At 51.1% G+C, this 14,739-nt stretch overlaps 1 protein-coding gene across 5 annotated transcripts in view; it reads right to left on the reverse strand.

Moving 5' to 3' along the window:
• Positions 1-917: 917 nt before the first annotated feature.
• The window catches only part of PRMT8 (protein arginine methyltransferase 8), an 87,167-nt gene continuing 73,345 nt past the window's right edge, over positions 918-14,739 (reverse strand). For 4 of the 5 annotated variants that reach the window (XM_054696516.1, XM_037514532.1, XM_037514533.2 and 1 more), the window contains 3 exons: positions 10,919-11,069; positions 2,415-2,536; positions 918-1,777 (listed from right to left, as the gene is read on the reverse strand). In XM_054696516.1, the coding sequence (XP_054552491.1) occupies positions 1,694-1,777; positions 2,415-2,536; positions 10,919-11,069 (357 nt within the window). In that variant the 3' untranslated portion in view covers positions 918-1,693. Of the gene's footprint in view, positions 1,778-2,414; positions 2,537-8,788; positions 8,892-10,918; positions 11,070-14,739 lie in introns of those variants that run through there. The other variant, XM_054696517.1, reaches the window with a different exon arrangement.

Consider the following 14,739-nt stretch of genomic DNA (forward strand, 5'->3'; position numbering starts at 1 on the left):
GCAGCAAATCAGGTAAAGGACTTTGCGAACCCTACCCCATGAAGGGACACACCGGCCTCATGGATCCCATGGCAGATGTAATCTGGGCAGACAGCTGCAAGCAACAGAGCGAGGCTCTTCTGCTCTCTCCAGCCCAAGGGCACCAAAGGACACTGGGCACTTCCTGAGGCTCCTGTGTAGCTCATACCCTCGGCTCTCCAGGGAGGGTACACTCTGGACCTCCAAGGTAGCCTGGGCCTCTGTGTCAGCATAGGCTGCCATCAGGTTCTGCCCACTCCATGACATGATAGGACCAGAGCCTTAAATTGTTGGAAGTAAAAGGGTTGAAGTAGTGGGGGGCTGGGAAGGGGTGTTTGGAAATTTCCAAACCACACTGGGGACTGGGACCGTGGGGATAACCCAGGGAGGCACCTCTAGCACCTAAGGGTCTTCACCTGGGCTCTTGGGAAGGCCCCTTTCAACATGGGCAGGCTTCTGGAATGGTCCCAGATACTGGCCCAGCAGCCGGAACTGGGGTGAGGGAGCAGCACTCACCACCCACCTCGGTATGTTGCAGATCCCTTCTCTGCCTCCCACAGACCCCACCTCAGCCTCTTCCCAGCAACCCAGGCCCCTCTCCTGCCTTCTGGGGGCCTGCCCACCAGGATGCCACCCCAGTTTCTCCTGCTCCTGACCTTGCTCCCTCCAGGCTTGGCCCCTATCAGAGCACTGTCAGTGAGCTCATGTCCCCCACCACCTACTTACAGGAGGACACTCTTCCCAGCCTCTGAGAGTCTGCAGGGGAGAGGCCCTGCCAGGAGCTTACTTTCGGGGAGACGCTGAACAGAGCAGTGCTCTTCTGTTCCACTGTCGCTCTGCCCCGCTCCCCAGTTCTCCCACTCCAGAGCATCAGGAACACAGACCTCCCATTACTTTGCTCTCATGTGCATTTATTGAGCACCCACAGAGTGCGGGCACGATGCTCAGGGTTCAGAGCCCTGGTCTAGTCCAAAGGAGACCAGGGCTGGCACAGAGTACATTTCATAGCCGCTTAACATCTGGCCAGGGACAGGGAAGTGGAGAACTAATCACAAAACAAGTTCCTATTCGAAAGCAACAGAATCTCCTCTGAGAGTAATATATAGTCTATGCACACGCACGCACACACGCGCACACACACACACACCCTGATGAACACAGAGGGCACCCACTTGGTTGTATATGCATGCATATACAGGCGTGGTGGGTAAAGGGACTAATGTATATGCTGTCCGCGCGCAGCACCCACACCACCGCACAGACAGACAATCTGGCTTATGCTATCAAAGACACTATGTCTCCAGGTTCTATGAAGCAATCTGTCCTAGATGCCTGCAGCATGCAAAACTTGGAAGATCCAGAGATTCACAGTTAAGGAGGACAATGGGTATACACGTGTACTTTTCCATCCTTGGAGGCCCAGCCACAGCACACGGGTCACTCTTGGTCTGCGACCGCAAAGCCTTGGTGAAGCGCTCTCAGGGCAGAGCTGAGGGGCTGGGGCTCTCTGTCCAGTGGCAGGGCCCACGGGAGCCCTGGAGAGTCCACCAATCTTCAAGGCGGAGTTTTAAACTCGGTTTCGAGCGTGTAGTCCTGCAAACAGTATTCCTTGTGACAGAGCCGCAGATGGAGGTCAGAGGTTCTTTTGCTCGCTCTCTGCAGCTTCCCACGTGTGCTAACGCATTTTGTAGTCATTAGATACAGATGTTTCACACAGCTGTCCCTTAAAATCCAAGTCTACTGTGAAATCGAGGTCTCGCTGCAAAGGAGGAGCAGGGTCAGCGTGAGCGGGTGGGAGTCCGGGCGCCCCTCCCTTCGCTAAGGCGTTCCCACGAGCAGCCCTCGGGAATCTATTCTGGTACCTCATTAACCTCCTAGGAAGCGCTTTGATTTCTAACCTATATTCTTCCTGTTATAATATAAAAATGTTCCCTCTGATTTCATCCTGGGAGAAAACAGAGCGGGGTGGTTGCGTGAAGCAGCCAAACCCCAGAGCATCGAGAGACTCGTTCAGTGTACACAGCTCACCCAGGACAGCTCAGAAACCATCAGAAGCTCTCACCCCTCCAGGCCAAGGGAAGACACGTCAGCTAGACGTCTTCCAGGCCACCAGAAACTGCCATTTCCTGGCTCAGCTCATCCTGAATGAGATGAAACTGATGGCTGCAGCCTCCGAGGTCCTCCAAGCCCCTCCCAGAGAGTCCAGGGAAAGTCCCTAGTTCCTAAGTTTTAAAAGTTCCCAAGGTCCTGCAGTTGTGCCCAGTCACAGCCAAGTCCACTCCCCACCGCCTCCCTCCATCACTTTTCCTTTTGGTGCCTGAGCAAATGGGTGCCCGGAGCCCTCTGTGGTCCCTTCTCTCTGACCCAGGCCACACAGGGGCTGCCTCAGCACTCACCACATTTTTGGCATTTGGCTTCATGGATATCGTCCCGTAGATCTCCTCCCCCCTCCGAACAGTGAGGTAATCTTCCAAGTAGAAGACGGTCTGCTTCCAGTGGGTGTAGGGGGCGTCAGGGGCTGAGGGCCAAAGACGGGGAAGGGAGAAGGAAGCATCAGGGAAGACGTCTCCAGAAGAGCCAGGACCTGCCTGGAGATTGCTGGGTTTTGTCTGGGACTCGGTGAAGCCCCAGGCGCTCAGGCCTCGCAGCCTGCCTCCATGTCCCTGCCGCAGCTCCCCAGCCAGCCCTGGGGGCTCCTTCCCGGAAAGTCTCCTCAGGACTGCTGAGCATCAGCAGGAACCCCAAGAGAAACAAGCCGATATTCCAGGTTCAAGCCAAGAAGTGGAGGATGAACCCCCTCTTACAGACCAAACTCATCAGCACAAATCACTCTCAAAAACGCTACTGTTTGTATCATGTGGTAGAGTGAAGGCTTTCTGACAGGGTGGGGTTGAGATCATAGAGCAGGCCACCCTGTCTCCCCTTAAGGGACATCATTTATGCAAAAGCCACAGTTAACCCTCGTTCCCCTGACACTCAAATAGCTTTCCCTGCCCGGGAAGTGAATGAGCACCCTGGGCCAGGCCTGCTGCAGGGCTTCAGCTGTGCCTTCCTAACTCGATCAAAAAGAACAAAGAGACCATTCTCACCGCACAGCCCGTCCACTGGTCCACGTGCCTCCTGCGAGACCCAAAGCCACGTTGATGTTCGCATGCCCTGCATGTGCCCTTAAGCCCACCCATCCTCTATGGCACACTGTAAGTCCTGCAGCCAAATAAGGGGCTGTGTTGTGGGCCCCACTCCTCAGCTGTCTTTGGAACATTCCCTCCTTATTCAGGAGGCTGTCTCCTACCCATCCTTTAAGGTCACCTCTTCCAGGAAGCCTTGCCTTACTACGCTCTGGGACTAAGGACCGGGTTTATGTCCCTGTGGTATCATCATGTCATCGCATAAATGCCTTTGTCTTGTGCCCTCACAAGACTACATTCTCCATGAAGGCTGGAGTCATGCCAAGCTTGTTTTCTATTATGTCCTTGGTACCAACCACCACACTTGGTATCTCTACCAGTACTGAATAAAGGATGGATAATAGTAAATAATGAATAAATGATGGTAATAACCCTGAATGGAAAGTTTGTGATTCTTCAATGTTCAGTTAATTGGGGGCTTTGGAACTACAAGTTGTAGAAGGACCCATCATATGGTAAGTTCCTCTGGCTCCACCAGGATGCAGGCCTCATTAGCACTGACTTCCTTTTTGCCTACGATCAGAGCTAAAGATGAGAAACAGAGCTAAAGATGAGGACAAAGGGAACTTTTGGTGCTAGAAGCATTTGCTTCGAAAGCTGTCATCAGGAAACACTTCTATGTGGCTTTCTATAAAGTTCTGGAGATAGAATAAAGCCTTGTCATGGGGAATATTTGGGAGGCAAGTTTTTAATTCATCAGGAAGAGGACCCCAGTTGCACCTGAGGTCCGCCATGCTGATGTTCACACAACGACCTCTAATGGAGTTTACGATACATGGTAAAGAGCTTTCAAACCCCAAAATCTATGTTAATGAAGGAAGAGTCTGTCTTCCTTTGCCCTTTGCATTGAGTTGGCTTGATCAAATGTCAGTGGTTTGGATAGACTCAATTAGCCTTCAATGCGTGCATGCAAAAATCAATATAAACTCAAGGTCATGGGAAGGAAGAGCAGCATCTTGAATTGCTTGAAGGAGGCTCATGAGCATGCAATCTGTGCCTTTCAGATCCTGGATCCCAGACACAGGCAGCACCCGGCCTTCCTGGCCTTGAACGCACATTGCTGTTTACAGGAAAGGTCCACCTGCTCCAGTACGTTCCTTGCCAACTACATCTAAATAAATTGTCAGGAGTCTCTGGTGTGTGTAGAGAATGGCAGTGTTTGATTGACAGCCCCCTCGCCCCCACTTCCACCTACACCAGCTCAGACAGGTGTCTCTCCTGTTCTTAAAGAGCTTCAGGCAAAGGGATTCAAGAAGTTTCCTCCTGTCACCTAATGAGAGTCCTTATGAGAATCCCAGAGATTCACTGGCTCAGATTTCCTAGCCTTCGAGCTCAGAAGTCAGCCTCTGATGGTGGCCTCCCCAAACCTGCCAGCCTTCAGGTGGAGGAAAGTGATTTTTCCTACTTGCCATCAACATCAAAATGTTAAGAACTTTCCCCAAACATCACATTTCCATGATAGAACCATTGGCCATGCACCAGCGGTCTAAGCCAATGTTCTCAGTCCTAATTCTCCATCAAGTAGAGGTTTTGACTACTCCTAAAGATTGAATTCAGTAACCCTGGGGGGTGAGTGGGGTGAGACTTGCCAAGACTTAACAATTCCCCCTCCTAAGTTGATACACAGTCAGGGTTCAAATCACAGCACCAACCCAATCTTTCACATCTAATAACATCCCTTGGGTGGAAATTAGTGAAGAGGACATGTAATTAGCAACAGTGGGCCCAGTTCCCACTTTGCCAAAAATGTGTACTGTGACCCTGGGATTCATTTTCTAAAACTTCAGAATATGGGGGCGTGATCGGTCACTCCTGAGGACTGGATGGGAAGAAACAGGGGAAGGTATATACAGAACATGGCTGAGCCTCCTGTTGTGCCCAGCACAGTTCCAGTTTACACATATTTTCCTGGTGCAATTATAATAGTTCTCCTTTTCACCCTCAAAAATGTCCTTAACTGAAAGAAAAATTACATGCTCACCCTATCGATCATGTAGTGGGTCCACGTTAGGGTGCTACTGAGCTCTTGTGTTAGGTGTTCATGGGAAGTGGCATATCCCTCATTTATCCCTTAACTGTGGCTCTAGCTTGTGAAGATATGCGACCTCACTCAGGTTTTCGAGAATGCACCAGGGAAGTATCCAGAAATTTGTCATGGGCAACAGCGAATGTGTAACACAGGGATGTGGATGGCATCTAGAATTGTTCTCATTAGTGGATAAGTCTTTTTCTCCCTCCTCTGCCCCAGCTCTAACCTCTAAGATTGTGTAACTGACTTGCAGCTTTCCCTATCGGGAAGATGTTTTTGTGCCCTTAACACCTTGGTTCTACCTGCCAGCTTCCCCTTTTCTCGTTGGCTCCTCCTCTTTCCCCATCACAGCCTCTCTGGGCTCTGGGTTATGGATCGCTTTCGCTCTATCTTTTGAAATGCACATGAACAGTACGGTCCACACCATTATTCATGCATAATTAATTCATCCATTCGCAGCTTTCTATTCATGATGCCTATCATGGGCCAGACATGGTTCTAAATTTGGAAAATAGTGGCCGAATGAACACAGCCTTCCCCCTGCCCCACCACCACATACACAGACCCCACAGCCCAAGTTCAACCACACTCAGGTAGTTAGTGATAATGTCTGATGGGGCTTGTGATCAAGGAGGGGGTGAGGAGCACAGGGCATTCTGGGGGCAAATGGCAGGGGCCTCCTGTGAGATTTTTCCTGGAGGAGCGGGGTCCTGCCTGCTATTCACTTCCCAATCACTAAGGCACTGGCAAGTCTTTCTGGAATTTAATACTTCACCTGTAAATTCATAATTAGATTCCCTAGGCAGGTTAGTAGCTTTTTAGGGAATTAAAGACTATACACCAAGATGCTTTTTTGAGCTGAGAAAATGACTCAATGTCATAGGATAGCCAAGGGAAAAGGGGGCTTGCCAGGCAATCTGGGTCCAAGGAGTCATTTCACACTTCGTGACCCAGAAAGTGAGTCATTCAAGGTCATCTTGAATGTGTGACCTTCCCACTGTAGTGATTCCTGGAAAAACAAGGTGGATTCCTGGAAAAACAAACCCAGATGAACTTCTACCTCGGTGCTGTCCTTCCACCCACTGCACAGAAGCCCCAGGGTGCCAAAGCCCACTTCCTGCCCCACTTGCTGTGGATATTTCAGGGCTGGGGGCACTTGGGCTGGCAGACTGGCACAGCCTGGAATCCTGGGACTCTGCCCATTCACCATGGTTTCCGCCCAGAACTGCAGAGAGGAGATGCCAGCGCTATTAACAGGAATTGTTTTCAAGCTGTACTGTTCACAGTGTGCTTTTGAGTGGGTCCCCCAGAGCCAGCTGCTGTTGGGCTGAGATGGGAAAGCCAGCTGGGGGTCCACAAGGAGGGGCCACATATAGCAAACTGCACTTTGCATAATGTTTAAAAATAGCTGAGCCCAAACAATACCTTGCTTAGGTGCACACATACATGTGATGATATTTTTTAAAAATAGCAAGGGGTAAGAAACCCACAATTCTGCATAGTGCTTATCTAGATGAAATGAGAGTGGGATGGGGGTAGAGCATGGAGGTAGGTACAGAGGTAATCGCAGCATTTCAGTCATTTGGTTAGGTGGTGATTTCACAGGGATCTATTATGTGACTATCAACTTATTTACATGTATTCATTATAAATACAATCATGTACTTATAACGGTTAATATTTATATTCTAATCAATCATAATTTTTAATATTAACTAATGTGTTTATAGTCCAATAGTAGCAATACATTTACTTCTAGCTACTGCTTTCATTCTAGTTAGCAATACTTTATTTACATTCTAGTTACTAAGGAGCGAGCTCACAGGTGTTCATTATATTAAGAAATAATTAAGCAGAAAGTGAACGGTGCATGACCTAATGATGATAGTAGCTTATGACTCGAGAATTAGGATTAATCTACTTCTGTGGATCTAGGGATGTTAAGAATAAAAAGGGAATACTCTTGGGGTGAGAGTGTGGAGGTCCTGAGCAAAGCCTGCTGCCAAATCCACATTAGCCAGCAAAGATGTCTGCTACACGCTGGAAGCAACACTCCACACTGACCTCCCAGGGCAGCTGAGGAAGCAGTTGAAAAATTACTCCCCTCCCCATCTCTGTCTGTGCGGAATCCTGCAGCAAAAGGGACCCATGGCAGCCTAGGCAAATGGGCTTATTGGGACCAGGGCTTACGCCTGAGCGAGGAGAGGGAATTGCCTTCACAGAAGGACATCAACATTAGTTCAGTTCTCAGCCCTCTAGTTCAGGCCTTTCACGAGGGCAGTGGATATCAAAGCTGTCCTTGCAGCAGAGGCACCGGGAGGGCTCCTGAAGACATAGATTTCTGGGCCCCACCACAGAGTTTCTGATTCCACAGGTCTGGTGTCAGGCCTGGGAATTTGCATTTCTGACAAGTCCCCAAGTGCTGCTGCTGCTGGCCCAGGGGCCACACTTAGAGAAGCACTGCCACAGGCATGGGGAGACTGTCGGAGCTCTGGCTGTCCTCACAGAGCCTGCTTCAGGGGTTCTAGAAGGGGAGGGGGCACAATGTTGTGACTGCAAAAAAGACAGAGGAGCAGGCTCACACCTTGGTCTAGAGCCTGGTCTCTGACCTGATGACACCTTGTCCTCACATTCCTCCTCTGAGGGGCTCGGGTGGGGTTCCGGAAGGGGGTATCATCCCAGAACAGGAAGGAAACAACTCATGTGCTGGAGACTTCAGCAGTGAGGGCCAATCCTCACCCTCTTCAGACCAGGGATGACTTCTTGGGTTCTGAAGTTGAGCCTTCTTCTTGTGGGATTTCCGGAAGGTCACCGCTGCCACCAAAGAGGCAGAGTCCTCTCTGGGTGGGCTCCAGAAGGCTTAAACTGTCTGCTTAAACTCAAGGACTAGAAAGAGATCATCTCAAAGAAAGGAAAACTCCAGCTGAGAGCTAGGAACCGGACTCTAGAGAGCCAGACCTTCTTCCAGAGTACGCTTACCCACTGGCTTTCTCATCCCTGGCTGCAGGACAGGTGTTCACCTGGGGTGGGAGCCACCAAGCCAGCCACTGTGGCTCTACCCCTGGCCTCCAGGGACTAACCGGGTCCGAGGAGACACCTCTCAGCCCCTTCACTGCCCATGCTCCTCGTGGCGAGGCTGCCTTCCCCATCCTTCAAGGTCCAGGCAAAATTCCCTCCTCTCCTGGCTGCTCCTGCCCCCCAGGAAGGTGAGCTGCCCCTAAACAAGAGCAGGGGTCTCTGGTTTTCCCCAGAATAGGGGGGTACAGCACTGGTTTGGCTTATGGAGATCAAAGACTGTAGGTGGTGGTCAGTAGACACTCTTTCTGGAAAAATCCTCTATGAGGGATTGGATAAGTCCCTTGCCCTCCATGTCCATGGATACAAGAGGCTCATCGTCACCAGGTTTCAGGATAATCAAATCCTTGGACTCTGATATAGAGCTCACCCACCCCTGCCACGTGTGCACTCAGTCCCCTGGGACACGCTTCCAAATCCCAGGAAGATTCCACATGAATGGCCAACATGAGTGGATTCCCAAGGGTGGGGGTCATACCTTCATATACTCCTTTAACAGAGATTTGTTGAGAGCCTACAATGAGCCAGATGCTGCTTGCGAAGCCAGAAAGCAGCGATGAATGAGATGAGACCTGGGGAGACTGGGGGTTACAAAATAAGGTGGGAGTGTTGAATACATGTTGGCTCACCCTATACTGGAACCCCATGTGGATGTTTAAAAAGAAAAAGTAGGCATCTGTGTGAGGCTATGGAATTATCTCCAAAATATAGTGTTAAGTAAAGAAAAAGTAGCACGGGGCATCATATATGGTCTGAACCAACCTGTGTGGGGTTTTTTTCAAAGGTGTAGTTTTAATCTTATACTACACTTATGTAAGATGCCACGGGGTTGGGGAGGGCCAGGTAAATCTTCACAGATCTCCGTATTCTATTTTTGCAACTTCCTGCAAATCTATGATCATTTCAAAATAGAAAGCAAAAAAAAAAAAAAGTGTATATAGATATACACTGCAATTTTTTAGAAGGATGCCAGAGAATTCATTAATCAACACCTGCCTGAGGCATGGGTCTGGGGTGGATGGGCGTGTTGGTTATTGTGCGTGTCTATCCCTAGAAACACTGCCCTGAAGGACATACGCAGGGCACCGAGCCTGGCCCAAAAGGAAAGGAAAGGAAGGATCAATAATAATAATAATTGAGCTGACTGAGGCCTGTGCTGGAGTGGCCAGGTGAGGAGGTGGGCATGGGCTTGTGTCCCCCACAAAATCATGTGCTAAAGCCCTAGCCTGCAGTGCCTCAGAATGCATTTGGAGATGGGGCCTTTCAAGTAGCGAGGAAGTTAAAATGAGGTTCTTAGGATGGCCCGAATTTGATCTGTTGGTGTTCTTATAAGGAGAGGCGACTAGGACACACGCACAGACACAGGGGCGTGCACAGGGTAAGGGCCATGCGTGGGCGTGGTGAGAAGGTGGCCATCTGCAAGTGGAGGACAGAGCCCAAACCTGGCGACATCTTAATCTTCAACTTGAGGAAAAAAGTTTGCTGCTTAAGCCCCCAGTCTGTGGTGTTTCACTACGGCGGCCACGCAGAGTGGGACAGGAGGAGAGGAGCCGGCAGGGCCTCTGGTAAGAGATGCTCTCTCACCGGCCCCCCATGGCGCATCTGCACAGACAGACAAGGGTGGTGTGTGTAGAGACCTGAGCTTCTTCAAGTTTAGGGAACAGCAAGGCACTTAGTAGGACTTGGGGTTGGAAGGCTCAGTAAGGAAAAGTGGTGGCAGAAATAAGATGGGAGAGGGCCTTCCTGGTGGTGCAGGGGTTAAGGACAGCGCTGTCAAGATGTCCCCAGCGACTGCAGCATCAGTTTGGTCCCCAGTTGGCCAGGGAGCAGCCCACATGGCACAGCAGACCTCTCCTGTCTCGCCCGCCCGCTGCTCCCCTCAGCAGTGCATTTCAGTACATCTGCCTGTTCTGCTCCCCACTCTCTCTCACCCCCCACAACTCTGGCTTACACCGCAGGTCTTGTATGCATAAATCAATTTTTAAAAATTAAAAAAAAAACAAGAAAGAAGATGGGAGAAATGGGCTCCGGCCAGGTCATGGAACCCCAGTTATTTGCTCAGAAATTTGGACTGGTCTCCTGCAGACAAGGAGGCTCCTCTGAATGAGGGCCAAGAGGGAGAGCAGGGGTGACCTTTGGGGAGCACTATCAGAGACTTAGTGAAGGATGGAGCAGGTGAAAGTTGGGAAGAAAGGAAAGAGACAGAGAGCCACTACTGGCATCTGGTGAGAGGTCTGCGGGATCCTAGCCGAAAGCATGGCAGTGGAGAGAGGGGTATCTTATTCCACTCTGCAGCAGAATATGCTCAGCAAATGTTCCATGAACAAAGTCTCAGCTGAGCCCTCCCCCCATGCACCCTATGCCTGGCTGGCCTCTCCCTACCGGGCATAGCTCCCTCAGTGCTGCCCATGCTCGTCACAATTTATTTACCTTTCCCTCAGACAGCTCAAAGCGTGGGGATTTTCCATGCCTGGAAAAGGCCCACAAATGCCAAGTGACAAGTGACTAATGTCGCAGCTCCTTCCTCCCAAGTGGAGGCCAGTCCCAGTCACTTCCCACAAAGCCTCAGCACCAAGGGAGAAGTTCTGGAAGCTCACAAACGACTCACCTGTGGAAAACCCCATTTTCTTGTGGCACTTGGTAAATTCAATATTAAAATAGGTGACCAGGGCGTGGACGTAGTCGTTGCGCTGAATTTGCAGGCAGAAGGCGGACGTGAAGGACAGCTCCTCCGTCTTGACTGTGTAAATATCCACCTCCTGCAGCCCAGAGAAGAGAATGGACCGGACACTGAGCGCCCCCTGGCCCGGGTTCCCCCCAGCAGCTTCAGGCCCATGAGAGGCTCCTGGAGAGAGTCCCCAGGCCCTACCCGCCACCGCCCAGGACCTGCCTCTGTCCTCCCTAGGGTGGTACGCTGAGGAAGTGGTGCAAACAGATTTGAGTCAGAAGGCAAGAGGAACAGAATGAAGAGGTTATGTAACTGCAGGGAATGGGGGCTGTGGGGGGTGGGGAGAGAAGAGGATTCATTAGACAGAGTATCCCTAAGCCCCATCCCCATATCCTGGAGGCAGTGCACCCCAGCACGGCCGCAGTCATCTGGTCCTTGCCACAGTGTGGCCCCAGGATGATGAGTGTCACCTGGGAGCAAATTCTGAGAGGGTGGGGGTGGGAGAGTGAGGAGGGCCCCCGGAGTCTACCCGATCAAGCCCGCCCAGTGACCAAAACGCAAGTTTCCCAGCATTTCCACCCACCAGCTCCCATCAATAGGCGGGAGCAAATAACTCAGGAGTGGGGACACGAACCCCCACGCCATCACTGACTGAGCTGAGGGAGGGTCTGCTGAGCATTGGTAACAACCTGGACAGCTTAAAAAAAAAAAAAGATAAAGATAAAGAAATGGGGTAAATAAGAGGTGAGAAATTTTCAGTTTGGGCTGGGGAACAGAGAACTAATAATTCCAGCAATCTCGGTTGGGAAGTGTCCATGAATCAGTCTCTCACAGGGAGTGTGATGTGGGACACTTTGCAATGTGCTGCTCTTTTCCATGGAAGGAGGCTGTCTGCTGCCTGCGGCTCTGGGAAACAGGGCCACCTTCCAAGAGCCCGGAGGCATCAGCCTGTCTGCAGTGAGGTCTAAGAGAGAACTGTCTGCTGTCAGAGCTGGGGAGCAGGGACCTCTGTCCTCAAACCCCTGTGCCTGGAATGGTTCCCAAATGGCTCTCCTGAGACCCAGATGAGGAATATGTGGGGAATAATTAGGAGAGAGGCAGCTCAGGCTGAGGAAATGAGCACAGGGAAGTACTCAAAGAGGCAGATCAAAAAATCTCTACATATTTCCTGGCTAAGGAGAGGCAAGGCAGAAGCAAGGCTTCTGGGGCCAGGGCAGAGAAGCGCTGCCTCCCCGGGGGTGGACCAAGGAGGAGGAGTGGGCAAGAATGCCAGTCAAATCAGGGTCCTGCTGCTGCCCTGGAGGTGCAGCCATAACATCTTCTTGGGGGATGGAGCGACAGCTGGAGCCCTGACCTATGGGGTTAAGAAGGGGGTAGGAGATCAGGTTGGGGGGAATGTAGGAGCGCCTCAGGGATACCACTGCAATGCAAGTTATGCTGTGCTCACAGAGGCTGAGGATGGGGAGCCAGAACTAATGGAGTGGGGAGCCCTGGGTCAGCCCTGAGGCAGGCAGAACATGACGGGATCAGAACGCAAGTCCGCCCTTATCCCACGCAGAAGTGCCAGCACTCCTGGTAAGCACCATCTGCCGCTCACTTGAATGCCGTTGGGGATGCGGTGCACACTTCTGGCCTGACATCTCCATTCAAAAGGTCCTTCTTCAAAACTAAAGATAAGAGCCCATAGCAGAGTCTATAACTTCCACCAACAGAATAAGCCTGAAGCCTGTTCCAGCTCACCCCAGTTCCCTAAATTCCTCCTTCTTCAACGTCAACTGCCTCTGGTCAATGATTTCCTCATCATCCAGGCATTTTCCCTTAGGTGGGTTCTACCAGGTTCCAGAATGAGTGGCATACTGGCCAAATCAGCTCCTTCCTCTCCTCATTCAGGACATGCTCCTGCAGCCTCTCATCGCAAGGGTGCACAGCTGACTCATGCTACGTAGTAGTCAGCCAATCCCCCTTCTTTCATTGTACCCTATCTGCCACCCCTTGTCCTTTCATACGGGGACAGGAGTGTAGGCCTCCTCCATGACGTGGGGTCCATCCAGTTAGTTTGGACCATTGCTCCAGTCTGGAAAGTCTTTTTAGACTGTGAAGTCAGGCCAGGCTCCGGGGAGGGGGGGGCTCAGAAACACAGGGCATCCCTTCTCCTCTCGTATCCAAAGTCTCCAGAGTCAGGTCTAGTCATCCTGGCTCCCCAGAGCCAGACCCCTTTGCTGGGGGCAGGGGAGTGCCTGCCCTCTGCAATAGCTCAGCCTCAGGTGACCCCAGGAAGTGAAGGGCTCCTCCAGCATCAATTACTCAGAAGGGGCCCTGGCCGCTGCTATCGCTGCCACTAAACGCTGTTACAAATGGATGTCTCAGAGCAGAAGCTTGGTCAAAACAGAGTCTTAATTATAATAAAGTGTCACACTCTGCCATGTTAATAGCAATGAAAATAGCAATTAAGTGTGTGAAGAAGGGAAAGTGTTTTCCCAACAGGCTCGGCAGGACGCTGCTCAGCATGTCAGCTAGAACGCCAATGGCGGGGCTCTCCTGGCCGCAGGGCAAGCATGGACCAGCCTCATCCTTCTCAGAGAACAGAGAAGAAAGGTCATGGGCACGGGGAGGGGAGGACGTCACACAGTCACACCCCTGAGGACTGGGCTGGAGACTCGTGGGGGCCAGGGCAGGAGAAGAGTGTAGGAGCAGGCCAGTCCCTGAAGTCACCAGCAGTTGAAAGACAGACGTGCCCACACCTGCAGGTCTGGAGCAGAAATGAACTGGGCCCAAGAACATTGAAGGGAGGTTATCCCCACGCTGAAGTCATTCTGTGCAGGCACCTGAGCAATCACTGTCATTTTGGCAAATTCTGTTGCACAATTTTGACCTATTCTGCATATCTACAGACGTGGCTGCCGGCCGTCAGTCCTGCCTGCACGGGGGAGGGCCGAGGGAGGCAGAGAGAACTGGTGATTGGAGAGTCTAAGGCTGAGGCTCCAAGTTATACCTTAAGTTTAGGCAGGATGGGCAGAGGGAGGCAGCATTGGGAAGAACTGTGTGAAGTTCCTTGGCTTCATTTGCCTCTGAGGTACCCTCTAAATGCCAGGGATTATGGGGGTCTTCTCAGAAAGGCTATATCCAGGGACAAAGGGCATTTCTCATCTGGGCAGAGTGGTCTGCATCACCCCCAGTGGGGCTAGCGCTCCTTCCATTGTCCTCTAAACGCTCCAGGCCTTCACCCAGGGCTTCCAGAAATGAAGTGCTATGTGCAGGACAGAGTCAAGATGTTTTAGCCAGATAAGGGCTGGGTGAGCCACTAAACACTTACAGAATGAACACAGAGTTTTTTGAGTTCAAAAATTAGCTTGGACCATATGAAATTGATGTCTTTCTGAATTAAAAAAAATCAGGTATCAGCCGTTTTATATGATTTAACAAAATATGTTAGCATATATAAATGCAAATACTTAGAAAAGGACTGGAAGGATCAGATCCATTCCACCCACGAACAGCGGCTACCTCTAGGGGGGATGTAGGGGTTCACAGGGAGACAAGTCAAGGGAACTTTTACTATTACTCTCTCAGACTTGGCATGTTTGAATATTTAACAGGGAGAAAGCACTAAGGATTGGTGTGCTGAGGATGTGGACCAGCTGGTCTTCATCTGCATGGAAGAGGCCCTTAGAGGAGGTGGGAGAACAGGTGCAAAGGGGGCCGCTCAGGAGTCAGGGAAGCAGCGCATGGCAGCCTCATGCGAGTGTGGAGACACGTGTGCA

This window comes from Talpa occidentalis, unplaced genomic scaffold, assembly GCF_014898055.3.
Source record: "Talpa occidentalis isolate TD23 unplaced genomic scaffold, MPIMG_talOcc4v2.1 talOcc4.16, whole genome shotgun sequence".
NCBI classification, from domain to species: Eukaryota; Metazoa; Chordata; class Mammalia; order Eulipotyphla; family Talpidae; genus Talpa; species Talpa occidentalis.